Source organism: Chlorocebus sabaeus, chromosome 20 (genome assembly GCF_047675955.1).
Source record: "Chlorocebus sabaeus isolate Y175 chromosome 20, mChlSab1.0.hap1, whole genome shotgun sequence".
Lineage (NCBI taxonomy): Eukaryota > Metazoa > Chordata > Mammalia > Primates > Cercopithecidae > Chlorocebus > Chlorocebus sabaeus.
The window spans coordinates 21526625-21541263 of record NC_132923.1 but is presented as its reverse complement, the minus strand read 5'-3'; the positions used below and the strand labels follow the sequence as shown (position 1 = coordinate 21541263).

Here is a 14639-nt window from a genome sequence, read left to right as displayed (position 1 = left end):
CTCCATCTCAAGTAACTTAACCAATTTGAGCCTCTGTTTCCTCATCTGTAAAAAATGGGGATAATAATAGTATATGTATATCAGGACTCTTGTGAGGATTATATGTAATAATGAATGTCATATGCTTAGCACTGTCCCTGACGCATTGAAAACATTCAATGAATGCTTCCAACTATTACTGGAAAGGCTGATACAATATCAGGCACTAAATAAGGACTGAACCCAGTTGAAGAATTCCTCCTCAGGCTTAAAACTTCTTTTGAATTCATAAGCAGTGAGAACGAAGGGTGTCACTGTGGCATGACATCTATAATTAACAGCTTCTGAAATTAAGCCAGATTCCTAAAAAATACAACACAAAGGGTCTTCAGAAACCCCTCTCCCCATAGTATGCTTAATGTAAATCCCCATGTGTACAAAGGCCATGTGTCTCTTTAAAGTTCAGGGGATGTCTGGGAGGTACCTCCTTCACACCTTCCACTGCTGAAGGATACTGAAGAGCTTAGAGTTGCTGGAGTCATCCAGGCATCTGAGCTAATGGGTTGACAGACAAAAGCGGAACCCATCATTCAATAATTAATTACTTGCAATCATGGGAATACAACTTCCCCCAGAGCAGATAGGACAGCCACCTCCTCCAGCCTGGTAGTTTCAAAGCACCCAGGCCCTGGCTGCTCTCAAACCTCTTTATCCAAAGCAAGACCTACGTTTTCCCTCAGGGTCTAGCTAAGCAGTTACACTGACTGACATTCTCTTAAGAAAGCCCAAGAGGAAATGTGCAGAAAAGACAATTTCCAGACCTTGTCTCACAGTCCTCCAGGGCCTGGGACAGGGTATCCAGGGATGTAGGTTTGGTCTAGCTGTATCCCTGTCTCGATAATACAGGAGACAAGGGTCAAGATCCTATCACTCTGTGAACCATGAATCCTGGGAATGCTGTCAGTTCAATGAAACCCTGCAAAGTTGAATGAGATCATCTCTGGGAGGATTAGTATTTAGCAGGGGCTGCGGCTGGGGGTTGTGGAGAGATGCTGCTGCCCTTTGGAAGCCCTTCCATTCCCCATCCCCTTCTTAGAAGAGCAACCACCACCTCCTCTCACCCAGCGGTACCCTTACCCTGATGCCCAGAAAAACGATGATCCCCCGCCACCACAATGTTCATTCCTATCTCCAATTTCTTAAACAAAACCTTCAGAGCCAGGTACTCTGTCCACACACTCGAACGGAGCACCACCCCAGGCAGCCCCAGGGCAGGCGTTTCTCTCCCAACACCCTGGCCAGGCCCTGGTTCCAGCTGGTAGGCAGAGTGAAAAGGGGGTGTGTGCAGGGGAGGCTGGAGGGGAACAGGGACCGCCAGGGCCCCAAGTCCTCCGGGGGTGAGGAGAGACCGGGTTCCCGCACCTGGGGTCACCAGCTGGGAGATAAAAACCAAGGCAGGTGGTGTTCCTTCCAGGAAAGGGCCACACGGTGTATCTCCCCTTCTCACCATTTCTCATTGATCAACCTTCTGTGTTCCCGTTCTCTTCCCTCCAGCCCTCCCCTCCCTCTTTGTTTGCCTTCTCCTCGCCTCCGCGTTTGAGCACCCTGCGCTCCCCACGAGCGCGACTCGGACGCCGCAGTCAGCTCCCCGGGGACCCCGGCCCCGCGCCCGCCACCCGGCCCCCTGCCCTGCCCGGCCCTCCCGGCTCCTGGTCTCACCCAGAAGAGCAGGTTGAAGCCGAGCAGCAGGTACTTGATGCACCGCAGGCCCCCGCGGAAGCGCCCCATGCTGCGGCCCGGCGGCGGGATCCCCAGTCCCCAGGCCCGCGCTGCCAGCGCCGGGAGCGGCAGGCGCCGGCGGGGAGGGGGAGGAGCGGGGAGGACCGGGGCGGGGCCTCCAGGGGGCGGGGCGGGGCGCGGCGGGGAGGGGCGCGAGGACCCCAAGCGGCGAGGCTGGCGACGCGTAGGGGCGCCGGGGGATGGAGATCCAGCGGCCCGAGGGAGCATGTCCGCTCTTCCCCCGGACCCAGGGACCACCTTCCTTCCCTCCCGTGGGTGCACTGCTGCTGGTGGCTATCCGAGCACCTGCAGGGCGTGAGCGCCCACCGGGGACTGGGGACCTATTTAATCAGCGCCCAGTGCGGAGACTGGTTTGAGGCCCGGGCGATGCTTGAGGGATAAGCACTTGGTCTCGTGGCTATGGAAATCTAGGAAGGTGACCTCGGGTAGAAGAACTAAGTGGGGTCCGAGGTTGCCCCGAAGCTGACAGGACCCGTGGCGGGGCACCCGGCTGAGTGTCCAGGGCTGCGGCACCGCGGTGAGGAGCAAGCGCACAGGCCGCTTCTAGGGGACCCTCCCTCCGGCCCCTCCCCCTCCTCGGGGGACTCTTACCTTAATAGGCAAGAACTGGGAGAGGGCGCGGGAGGCGGCGCCCTGCGTCCTGAGAGTTGCCCCCAACCCGGTCGGCCAGTGAAGGGAGTCTGACTTCTCACATCCTGCCGGGTTCCGCTGATCGGAAGACTTGGAAGGATCCCAGATTTTCGGGATCTTAATTACGATGTGGAGATGGGAGAAAGGGGGCGGTTTTTGTTTTGCTTTGTTTTTATTAAGTTAGGCTGTTGGCAGGAAAATCAGACTCCCACTTCCATTGACTAAGTGTCTACAATATGTGGTGTCAGACAGTATGGGGGAGACAAGAAAGTGTAAAATTCGGAGAGCTTATGCATAAATTCAGCAAAACTTTGAGTGCCTATTATAGGCCAGACATAGTAGCAAGCCCCAGGGACTCAACAGTGAGGAGACCGCCAGGCCCGGAACCACATCTCTGGTGGTGCAGACAGATCTGTAAGCAAATAAGGTGAGAAGAGGTGGGCTGGGTGCTAGACAGCTGTGCCTGGCCTGACTGCCTTAACCAGAAAAGGCATTGCTAAGGAGAGGGGCCTGATCTTGTCTAGAAGAGGGAGCCCAGGCGGAAAAGATCAGTCCGGGAAGACGGCATGTGCAAAAGCACAGGGCTGGAGAGAACAAGGCCTCCAAGGGAGTTCTGAGAACCGCAGTTAGCCTGAGTGAAGCCTGATGGGGCAGAGTGAGTCAGGAAGGCAGGAGGGCCAAATCACAGCTTTCAGTCGGCTGACCAATGTGCAAAACTGTCCTTGACCCCGAGTATCCCCACGTGCAACATGGAGATAATAGTACTCCCCTCATAGAGTTGTGAAGATTAATGAGTTAGTATTTGTGAAGTGCCTAGAACAGTGCCTGGCACAGAGTAAGTACTGCATAAGGGTTAGTATTATTGTATCACACTCTTATCAGTTAACCATTCCGTTTCTACCATGTTGCCATCTTTGCCTACCTCTGTGTCTTTGGACATTTGTTTGAATATCGACTCATTTATAAAAATGAGTAGAAGACAGAAGAGTGAAAGTGCTGATTCTAGTAATAAACATGTCTCCAACAATGAAATAAAGACAAAGATGGAAGTCATTAGGTATGCAGAGAGAAGTGAATCATTAGCTTCAATCAAACACTTATAGTTCTATATCTGTCACCTCTGTTTTAGTATAAAGGAAAAGAAGTTAAAGAGTAGTGTCTGGTACATAGAAGGCGTTCAATAAATCAATGAAATGAATAATGATATTATACTTTAAATATATCGTTGAATTTTGCATCTCTAAGACAAGAGATTACATAGAGGGAAGAGAACCCCTATTGTAACATATACATCTATTGTTTGTTTTTTTATGCTACAATTTTAGCACATATGTATTAGAGACAGATGCTGGCTGCCTGTCAACATAACAGTTTCAGATCTTTAGTATAGACTTGCCCAGTCACTGTTTCACAAAGTTATATGTCTTAGGGGAAGCTGACCCTTGACAAGAGTAAGCTAAGGTAATCCCATTTGCCTTGTAGTTAGTTCAGGAAACAAACTGACAAGCACTCTGACTAATGGGATGGGAGTGGTGTCTACTGAGGGGCCAGATGGTCTTCTTCCTCTTGAGGCTGTTGGATCTGGATAATATACATAGAGTTGCTATATCCATCTTCATACCAGCCTGAGGACAGATCCAACATTGAAAACAGCAAAGCAGGAAGCTGAAAAAACCAGTCATAGGTGACATTAACCATAACTGAGTTAGCCATTTCTGAAGCCAATTGAGGTTTAGGTTTTTATGTACATGTATGTGTATGTGTGTGGATGCATGTGTGTTAGTCCATTCTCGTGTTGCTATAAAGAAGTATCTGAGACTGGGTAATCTCTAAAGAAAAGAGATTTAATTAGTTCACAGTTATACAGGCTGTACAGGAAGCATAGTGCTGGTGTCTGCTTCTGGTGAGGCCTCAGAAAGCTTTCAGCTGTGGTGGAAGGTCACAGGGAACCAGTGTGTACATAGCGAGAGTGGGAGCAAAAGAAGTGGGGAGTGCCACACTCTTTTAAACAACCAGATCTCACGTGTGAACTCAGAGCAAGAACTCACTCATTATAGGGAGGATGGCATCCAGTCATTCATGAGAAATCCACTTCGATCCAATACCCCCCACTAGGTTCCACCTCCAACATTAGGAATTGCCATTATCAACATATATGTATGTATTGTGCCTGAAAGGCATCCCATACATTTTCAAGGGTATATTACTATAAGAAAGTACAGGACTACATTAAATGACATAATAAGAAAGTTAGCCTTTAAACTGTCACTGGCATTGCTCCCTTTTCTTTCTTTCCTGTCTTGAGCTCAGACATGATGCTTGAAGTGCTAGAATGTTTTGTGACTATGAAGAACGGGCAAGACAATTGCAGACCTTCCAGTTAGGACATCGTGGAACCACTGAACCAATACCAGCAGCCACCTAACTCCAGATTTCTTAGTATATAGGAAAAATAACTCTTTTTGTTTGACTTTGTGTTCTGTTGCATGTAGCTAAAGATATTCCTAACTGGTAGAGGGAAGCCAATGCATTCATTTTTGGATCTGCTGAGTTTTAGATATGGTGGGAAATCCAGATGACATGGAAATATGATTGGATTCTGGAGAAAGGTTTGGATGGTAAGTTTAGGGTAAAGGTTCTTCAGCAAATGGTGATAAATAGAAGTCAGTGGTCTTTAAACTTTTGCCCACACATGCCCTCAAATAGTTACAAAAATATTTTCTCTTGCATTTTTTCCCAATATTTTATTACATACAAAATAATTGAAATAGTTGGGCAAGGAGCACCGTATACTCACCATCTAGATTCTACAATCAACATTTTGCTTCGGTTGCATTTCTTATCTATACACTTGTCCATTTCTCAATCTACCTTGTTTTTTGATTCACTTCCAAATAAATTTTAGACAATATGTTTCACCCCTAAACTCTTGAGCATGCATAACATTACCTAGAGTTCAAATATCTATTTACTATTTTTCTAAAATTTACCTCAATGAAATGTACATTTTAAGTATATTATTTAATAATTCTTGACAAATGCTTTTGCCTTTGTAACCCCAAATCCTATTAAGATATAGAATATTACTGTCACCCCAGGAAGCTTTCAAGTTTTCATATAACCCTTCCCAGTCAATCTTTGCCCACATCCCTCCTACAGGCAAACACTGTTCTGATTTTCTTTCACTATAGATTACATTTGCCTGTTTTAAACCTTCATATAAATGGCGTTGTATAGTATTACCCTCACACATTTTTAAGTTACGTGTAAAATTATTTATTATAAGTTTGAATATTTTCAGAGATGTCACTTCTGGTGTGTCTTAAATATTGACTTTTAAAATCAAATGACCACATTACTCATTTTAATACCTCCAATAGAAACTGAATGCCAGTATGATCTGCTACCTGTTATCATCCATTTAAAAACTACATGAACAAGGCCGGGAATGGTGGCTCACACCTGTAATCTCAGCACTTTGGGAGGCCCAAGGCAGGAGGATCACTTGAGTCCAGCAGTTTGAGACCAGCCTGAGAAACATAGTGAGACTCTACCTCTACAAAACAAATGGACAAAATTAGCCGGGTGTGTTGGTGCTCACTGTAGTCCCAGCTACTCCAGAGGCTGAAGTGGGAGGATCCCCTGAGTGTGGAAGGTCTAGGCTGCTGTGAGCTGACATTGCACCATTGCACTCCAGCCTAGGTGGCAGAATGAGACCATGTCTGGGAAAAAAAAAACAAGTTCCTTTTTAACAGGGTGAAAATTTTAATCTTTCCTTTTGCTTCTTGAACTTGTATTTCCATTTTACAAAATGTCATCCTAAATTAATGCATGTTTATGCTTGAAAGATTTTTCTTGAATGTCCTTTTATATCTGTCTGAACAAAATTTACTATGTTTATTAAAAGAAATTAAACTTTTCCCCTGAGACCATAAGGCTGTGTTAACTAATTTCTTCTAGATCAGGGGTGTCCAATCTTTTGGTTTCCCTGGGCCACATTAGAAGAAGGATTATTGTGTTGGGACACACATAAAATACACTAACACTAATGATAGCTGATGAGATTTTAAAAAATCACAAAATGCTCATAATATTTTAAGAAAGTTTATGCATTTGTGTTGGGCAGTATTTGAAACCATCCTGGGTCACATGCAGCCCAGGGTTGGTCAAACTTGTTCTAGATTAAGTTACTGTTAAAATTATTTTTGGTACACAAGTGGTTAAAATCGTATACTAAATTTAAAATATAGCTTTAAATAAATAGTCACTAAACTTAAAGGTAAAATATTGCTGGAAATGCATCTCTTAATGATATTGGTGGGATTGGTATTTTTTTTCTACTAGTTCATATATCTCTGAATGAATATTATTGCTAAAATCACAAGGCTCACCATAAATTCCCTTAATGGTTTTCATTGTTTTGATATGAATATTGAAAAACTCTGTTTAGACAAATAAGTAGATAAAGATGGAAGATGTTTTTATAGCAATGCCAATCAATTCTTTAAACCTCTTCTAAATTATGTACCCCAATTCACACACTGATACATGCGTATATGGTAATTCCCAGTGTTGGAGGAGGGACGTGGTGGGAGGTATTGGATCATGGGAGTGGATCCCTCATGAATGGCTGGATGGCATTCTCCCTATAATGAGTGAGTTCTTGCTCTGAATTCACGTGTGAGATCTGGTTGTTTAAAAGAACATTGCACCTCCCACCCTTGCTGTCACTCTTGCTATTAAACTATTTTTAATGATTAAATCAGCTGACAATTCCATTTGGCCTTTCTTCAATTTTTTTTTTAATTATAATTTTTTTTTTTTTTTTTTTTTTTTTTGAGAAAGAGTCTCGCTCTGTCACCCAGGCTGGAGTGCAGTGGCATGACAAAACTCACTGCAGACTCTGCCTCCCAGGCTTAAGTGATCCTCCCACCTCAGCCTCCCAAGTAGCTGGGACCACAGCTATGTACCACCACATCTGGCTACTTTTTGTATTTTTCTTTTTTTTTTGGTAGAGATGGGGTCTCACCATGTTGCCTAGGCTGTTTTCAAGTGATCCCCCTGCCTCGGCCTCCCAAAGTGCTGGGATTACAGGTGTGAGCCACCTCATCTGGCCCTTTCTTCAATTTTATTGAAAGCGTAGAGTTGGAACCCTTCTAACTTACAAAGGCATTTATTACGCATATTATAGTTATTTACTTTCTCAGCACCTACAGCAACTTTGCAAATTGGTGACCAAGAGATTTCTACAACCTGGGGAAATATACCCGATTCAGAATGAGTGAGCAGTAGCTTGTGGAAGATATCTCGGTTGTAGGCATATTCCCAGGCAGATTGATTCTAGGAAGGAATACACCTGGAAATTAACAAGCGGCAAACTGATTTTCTTAAAACTGTTTGTGTTGGAGCACCTCTGGAAAGAGTTCTTGTATCCCCAGGACATGCATGCCTCAGAGATATACGGCTATCTTAAGCCATAAGAATGGATGATATGCCCGGGAAGAGTGTGAAAAGGGTCGAGAACAGAAACTTTAGAGCAACAACATTTTAAGATGTGGACAAAAGAGATGTGACACTTTAAGGAGACTGGTAAGAAATGACCAGAGACATAGGAGTAAAATCAGAAAGAAGTGGTGTCACAGAAGCTGAGTGAGGAGTTTCTCGATGGAGGCAGTGTCCACAGTGCAAAATACCTTAGCAGTGTGAGGTGAGAGAAGAGTTCATTGCGTGTACTGATTTGGTACCTTAGGACACTGACAACCTCAGCTATTGCCACCGCAGAAAAGTGGGGGTGGACTGGGTAAGCTGGGCCACAACTTAGGAGGGAATGAGTGGTAAGGAAGTCATAATAATTGCTCTCTCTCTCTCTTTTTTTTTTTTTAAGTGAGAAATATGCTTTTTGGTTAACTTTTATTTTAAGTTCATGGGTACATGTGCAGGTTTGTGATATAGGTAAACTTGCACCATGGGTTTATTTGTGCAGATCGTTCGTCACCCAGGTATTAAGCCCAGTATCCATTAGTTATTTTTCCTGATCCTCTCCCTTCTCCCACCTTCCACCTTCCTATAGGCCCCAGAGTGTGTTGTTCTCCCCTATGTGTCCATGTGTTCTCATCATTTAGCTTATCATTGAGAACATGCGGTATTTGGTTTCCTGTTCCTACATTAGTTTGTTAAGGATAATGTCCTCCAGCTCCGTCTATGTCCCTGCTAAGGACATAATCTTGTTCTTTTTTATGGCTGCATAGTATTCCATGGTGTGTAGGTACCACGTTTTCTTTATCCAGTTCACCATTGATGGACATTTAGGTTGATTTCATGTTTTTGCTATTGTGAAGAGTGCTACAATGAACATAGGCTTGCATGTGTCTTTATAATAGAATGATTTATATTCCCTTGGGATATACCCAGTAATGAGATTGCTGGGTCAAATGATATTTCTGTTTTTAGTTCTTTGAAGAATCACCACATTGCCTTCCACAATGGTTGAATTAATTTACACTCCCACCGACAGTATATAAATGTTCCTTTTTCTCTGTAACCTTGGTAGCATGTGTTATTTTTTGACTTCTTAATAATAACCATTCTGACTGGTGTGAGATGGTATGTCATTGTGGTTTTGATTTGCACTTCTCTCGTGATCAGTGTGATGGTGAGTATTTCTTCATATCCTTGTTGGCTGCATGTATGTCTTCTTTTGAAAACTGTTTGTTCTGTTCATGTCCTTTACTCACTTTTTAATGGGGTTGTTTTTTTCTTTTAAATTTGTTTAAGTTCTGTATAGATGCTGGAGATGAGACCTTTGTCAGATGCATAGTTTGCAAACATTTTCTCCCACTCTGTAGGTATTGAAACTGGGTATTGAAGGAACATACCTCCAAATAAAAAGAGCCATCTATGATAAACCCAGAGCCAACATCATGCTGGATGGGGAAAAGTTGGAAGCATTCCTCTTAAAAACTGGCACAAGACCAGGATGCCCTCTCTCACCACTTCTATTCAACACAGTATTGGAAGTCCTGGCCAGAGCAATGAGGCAAGAGGAAAAAAATAAAGGGCATCTAGATAGGAAGAGAGGAAGTCAAACTTTTTCTGCTTGCAGACAACATTATCCTATATATACAAAATCCCATTGTCTCAGCCCAAAAGCTCCTTAAGCTGATAAACAACTTCAGCCAAGTCTCAGGATACAAAATCAACGTGCAGAAATCACTAACTTTTCTTTTCTTTATTATTATTATTTTTAGATGGAGTCTTGCTGTGTCACCCAGGCTGCAGTGCAATGGCACTACCGCGGCTCCCTGCAACCTCCACCTCCCAGGCTCAAGCAATTCTCCCTCAGGCTCCTGAGCAGCTGGGACTACAGGCGCGTGCCACCATGCACAGCTAAATTTTTTTTTTTTTTTTGGATTTTTAGTAGAGATGGAGTTTCACCAAGTTGGTCAGGATGGTCTCAAACTCCTGACCTCATGATCCGCCTGCCTTGGCTTCCCAAAGTGCTGGGACTACAGGCATGAGCCACCACGCCCGGGCAAAAATCACTAACTTTTCTATAAACCGACAACAGTCAAGCTGAGAGCCAAATCAGAAATGCAATCCTGTTCACGATTGCCACACACAAAACAAATAAAATACCTAGGAATACAGCTAACAAAGAAGGTGAAATATCTCTGTAAGGAGAACTACAAAACACTGCTCAAAGAAATCAGAGATGACACAAATGAATAGAAAACATTCCATGCTCATGGATGGGAAAAGTCAACATTGTTAAAACGGCTATACTGCCCAAAATAATTTATATATTCAATACTATTCCTATTAAACTACCATTGACATTCTCCACAGAACTATAAGAATTATTTTAAAGTTCATATGGAACCAAAAAAGAGCCCAAATAGTCAAGACAATCCTAAGCAAAAATAACAAAGCTGGATGCATCACATTACCCAACTTCCAACTATACTACAGGGCTACAGTAACCAAAACAGCACAGTATTGGTACAAAAGTAGACACATAGACAAATGGAACAGAATAGAGAACCCAGAAATAAAGCAGTACACCTGCAACTATCTGATCTTTGACAAACCTGACAAAAACAAGCAATAGGGAAAAGACTCCCCTGATAAATGGTGCTGGGATAACTGGCTAGCCATATGCAGAAGATTGAAACTGGACCCCTTCCTTACAACATATTAAAAAAATCAACTCAAGATGGATTAAAGACTTAAATGTAAAACCCCAAGCTATAGAAACCCTGGATGACAACCTAGGAAATACCATTTTGAACAATTAATTGCTCTTTCAAGAGACTTCGTTGTGAGTGGTGCAGCAAGATGGGTGGAAGCAAGCTTCCTTTTCTTTTTTCTTTTCTTCCTTCCTTTCTTAATGGGGAAAGATTTAAATGTGTTCATAGTCCTGGGAGAAGGTGCCTGGGGAGAGAGAGGTTGAAGGAGAAGAAAAGCAAGAGGAATGTTTCTGAAGAAATAGAAAAGGACTGAGAACCAGACACTGATGGGGGCTTGCATTTGGAAACAAGGAAAATAAACAAGGGTGGAGCTGTAGAATCATTTTGTATTATATATGTCATAGCCCTGGTATCTGAACGCTCTGTGATCTGACTTTGCTGCCTGTGGATTTTTCTACGTATTGATTTAAGTGTCTTGTTCCTTGTGTATTATGTGATTTTTTTTTAAAAGCTGTAAACCGTTTACTTTCCTTGAAAATTTGTGGGAATTCTTTAAGTCCTTTGTTGAGATTTTATTCCTGCAGAGAGGATTTTCTTTGCCTTCTGCAAATCATCTCGAGGCAGTACCACAGTGTTAATTCAGACAACAAATCCATTTGAAGGCTGGCTTGTGGTTACAAGGTCTCAGGGGAGATTTTCCCCACTCCAACACCAAGATCAAAACATATACATTTCTTCGTCCTCTTTCGCACAATGGGTTTATTTTTCATCTACTCTTCCCTTGAGGGTGTATCCTTTGGGAGGAGGTACCAGGTTTGGGTGGGGTCTCCTAATACACTGTCTATGTTAGTGGCATTTGAGGCTTTACTTCACAAACCCCAAGCCGTTGCAGCTGTCGAAACAGAAACCCAGGGCAAAAGGTGGCTCTGGTGCCTGCTTACTTCGAGTTCTGGTTTTCATTTCATTTTGGCCTTTGTAGATTCTCTTCCTTTTGCGCTAGCCCAGCAATGTGGTTTTATTTTTACATTCTTACATATTTTATCCAGTGTCTTAGTTTCAGTCGAGAAGGTAGTTCAGGATATCAAATCTGCCCTACTGCTAGAAAAGGAAGCCTGGTGTGCCTGCTATCATAACTTTGGTTTTGATAAGCAAACATGAACAGGTTTTGACTGCTGGGTTTACAGCATACGAACCTTGTTGCTATGCAGCTGTTGTTGGAAAATAGTCTGTGGGCTCAGAGTTTCTAAACCAACCGTTTATTGGATGCCCAGAGAAGGAAGGAAAGCGAGGGCCCTGGCTTGCTGATTACAAACCATCTCCATGGTCACAGGTTGCTGGGTGCTCCTTTTACAATGTTTTCCCAGCAGCATTCAGGCAGCAGTAGCTTCCTTTGATCATTTTTCAGTTTCTGTTATTTGCTAATGAGAGAAAGTTTATACCTGCTTGTGGGGACATGAGTGAAGAAAGAGAAGGGACTTTGAAACAGGAGAAGAGAGCAAACTCAAAAGGTAACTGATTGTTTCCATAGGACCCTATGGGAACAACTAGCCCATTTTTGTTTTCATTTGTGCAGCCAGTTGGGGGAAGGAGAGAAACATAACTCATCCAGGTCTGAGGTCTAAGTTTGAATATTTATTGTGCCTCACAGATGATCCCCATTTGAATCATCCAAATTAGGAAAGAGTTTAAAAAATTACTGAGTAATAGCCTGGCAGAATGTTAATGTGACTTTTCTTATTGTCTTTAAGTTTGAACAGAGGCCCCAAAGGCTGAGAGCAAAATTGTAGGTACTTAAGTACTTTTACAATCTAAAGCAAGGTGCAAGATTGTCTATATTAGCCAGACATTATGCATTTATATAAGAGATTTATTATAAGGAGTTGGCTCATGTGATTATGGAGGCTGGTAGTCTTGAGGTCTGCAGTCAGCAAGCTGGAGACCCAGGAGGGCCAATAGTGGGGTTCTAGTCTGAATGCTGTCAGGCTCCAGACCCAAGGAGAGCTGATATTTCAGTTCAAGTCCAAAAACAGGAAAAGATCTTGTCCCAGGTCAAGCACTCAGGAAGGAGTTCCTTTCTACTTGCAAAAGGGTCACCCTTTTTGTTCTATTCAGGCCTTCAACTGAGCAGATGAGAGCTGCCCTTTAAGAATGGCAATCTGCTTTACTTGGTCTACCAATTTAAATGTAAATCTCATCCAAAAACACCCTCACAGGCATACCCAGAATAATGTTTGACCAAATATTTGGGGTCCCCATGGCCTAGTCAAGTTGACATATAAAATTAACCATCACAGGGAACAAAAGAAATGTAAAACAGTTGCCCAAATTGAAAACATACAATGAGATGGTAAATTTATACCCACATATATCAGTAACTTCTGATGAAAATAATCAAGAAAAAGAGAGATTGCACAAATAACCAATGTCAGGAATAAAAAAAGATTAGTAACTCCAGATCTGCAGACATTTAGATAATAATAAGAGGATAATATAAACAACTGCAAATAAATTTGAAAGCTAGGTAAAATGGACTGATTCCTTTGAAAAGTAACATCAGAATGGACTCAGTGAAAATTAGAAGTTTGAATGGTCTTGTAAGCATTAAAAAAATTGTGAAAAATTCTTTTCACAAAAACAGAAAAGTCTAGCCCAGATTGTCCTTCATTGGTGAGTTCTGCCAAATGTTTAGGTATGAAGTAACTCCAATCTTATGTAAACTCTTCCAGAGAATAGACAAGGAGGGAGCGTTTAAAAAATACTAAAATGATGAGACTCATAGCATGATCTTGAAACCCAAACCTGAAAAAGACAGGACAGTAATGAAAAGGAAAATTATAGGTCAATTTCACTTATGAACATAGATGCAAAAATCTTCAGTGAAGTAATAGCCAACAAAATAGTAATATCTCACTTATTTGTGGGATCTAAAAATCAAAACAATTGAACTCATGGACCTAGAGAGTAGAAGGATAGTTACCAGGGGCTGGGAAAGGGAGTGGGGAGTTGGAGGGGAGGGTGGGGATGGTTAATAAGTACAAAAAAAAATTAGAAAGAATGAAGAAGACCAACTATTTGATAGTACAATAGGGTGACTGTAGTCAATAATAACTTAATTGTACATTTTAAAATAAAAAGTATAACTGGATCATTTATAACTGAAAGAACAAATGCTTGAGGGGATGGACACCCTCTTCTCCATGATGTGCTTATTTCACATTGCATGCCTGTATCGAAATATCTCTTGTACATCATAAATACATACACCTATGATGTACTCCCCCAAATTTAAATAGATATGTAGTAATACATAAAAAGTCTAATACGTCATGACTGTATAGGGCAGGAATACAATGTTGATTTACATTTCAATCAGTATAATCTACCGCATTCATAAAGGAGAAAAATTCTATGGTCATCTCAGTAGATACAGAAAAATCTTTTGATAATTCAACATCGATTTGTTGTAAAAATTCAAGCAACTAGGTATAGATGGGAATTCATTGCTATAAGATAAAGTTTTGGTGACAAGACAGATTCCTGCCATCACTACTACTACTCATCACTGTACCACAGAGCTTAATAAGATAAATTAAATGTATAAGGTTTAAAAAGAAAGAAATAAAGTTGTCATTATTTGCAGATGATCTAATTGTGTGTTTATTTTGATTTTCTACATAAAAAATAGGTTACTAGAATTAATAAGAGCGCTTACTAAATTTTCTGATGATTACAATAAATGTGAGAATATCTTTTCATTATATCAGTAATGAATAAGAAGCTAAAATTTAAAAGAACATAGCTTAAAATAGCATAAGAAGTATCTACTCTCTAGAAAAGACATGTAAGAACTTTACAGGGAAAAATTAAAGTCTTTGTTGGGTAATGTTAAGGAAGCTGTTAATGAATGGAGAGATAAGCTATGTTTGAATTAGAAAAACTGACATTTTAAAAATGTCAATTCTCTCCAATTTGATGTATAGATTCCAAGCATTTACAATAAAAAAATCTTCACAAAGATATTGTTTGTAGGTTTTTCATGGTGGC

At 41.8% G+C, this 14639-nt stretch overlaps 1 protein-coding gene and 1 long non-coding RNA gene across 4 annotated transcripts in view; one reads left to right on the top strand and one right to left on the bottom strand.

The window, feature by feature from the left end:
- Positions 1–1844, bottom strand: part of TSPAN2 (tetraspanin 2) — a 44139-nt gene extending 42295 nt beyond the window's left edge. For all 3 annotated transcript variants that reach the window (XM_007977457.3, XM_037998053.2, XM_073008458.1), the window contains exon 1: positions 1699–1844. In XM_007977457.3, coding sequence (XP_007975648.1) covers positions 1699–1767 — 69 coding nt within the window. In that variant the 5' untranslated portion in view covers positions 1768–1844. The remainder of the gene's footprint in view (positions 1–1698) is intronic.
- A 7817-nt stretch (positions 1845–9661) lies between these two features.
- Positions 9662–14639, top strand: part of LOC103224158 (uncharacterized) — a 121117-nt gene continuing 116139 nt past the window's right edge. The window contains exon 1 of the long non-coding RNA XR_012089971.1: positions 9662–12103. This is a non-coding gene — a long non-coding RNA (uncharacterized lncRNA). The remainder of the gene's footprint in view (positions 12104–14639) is intronic.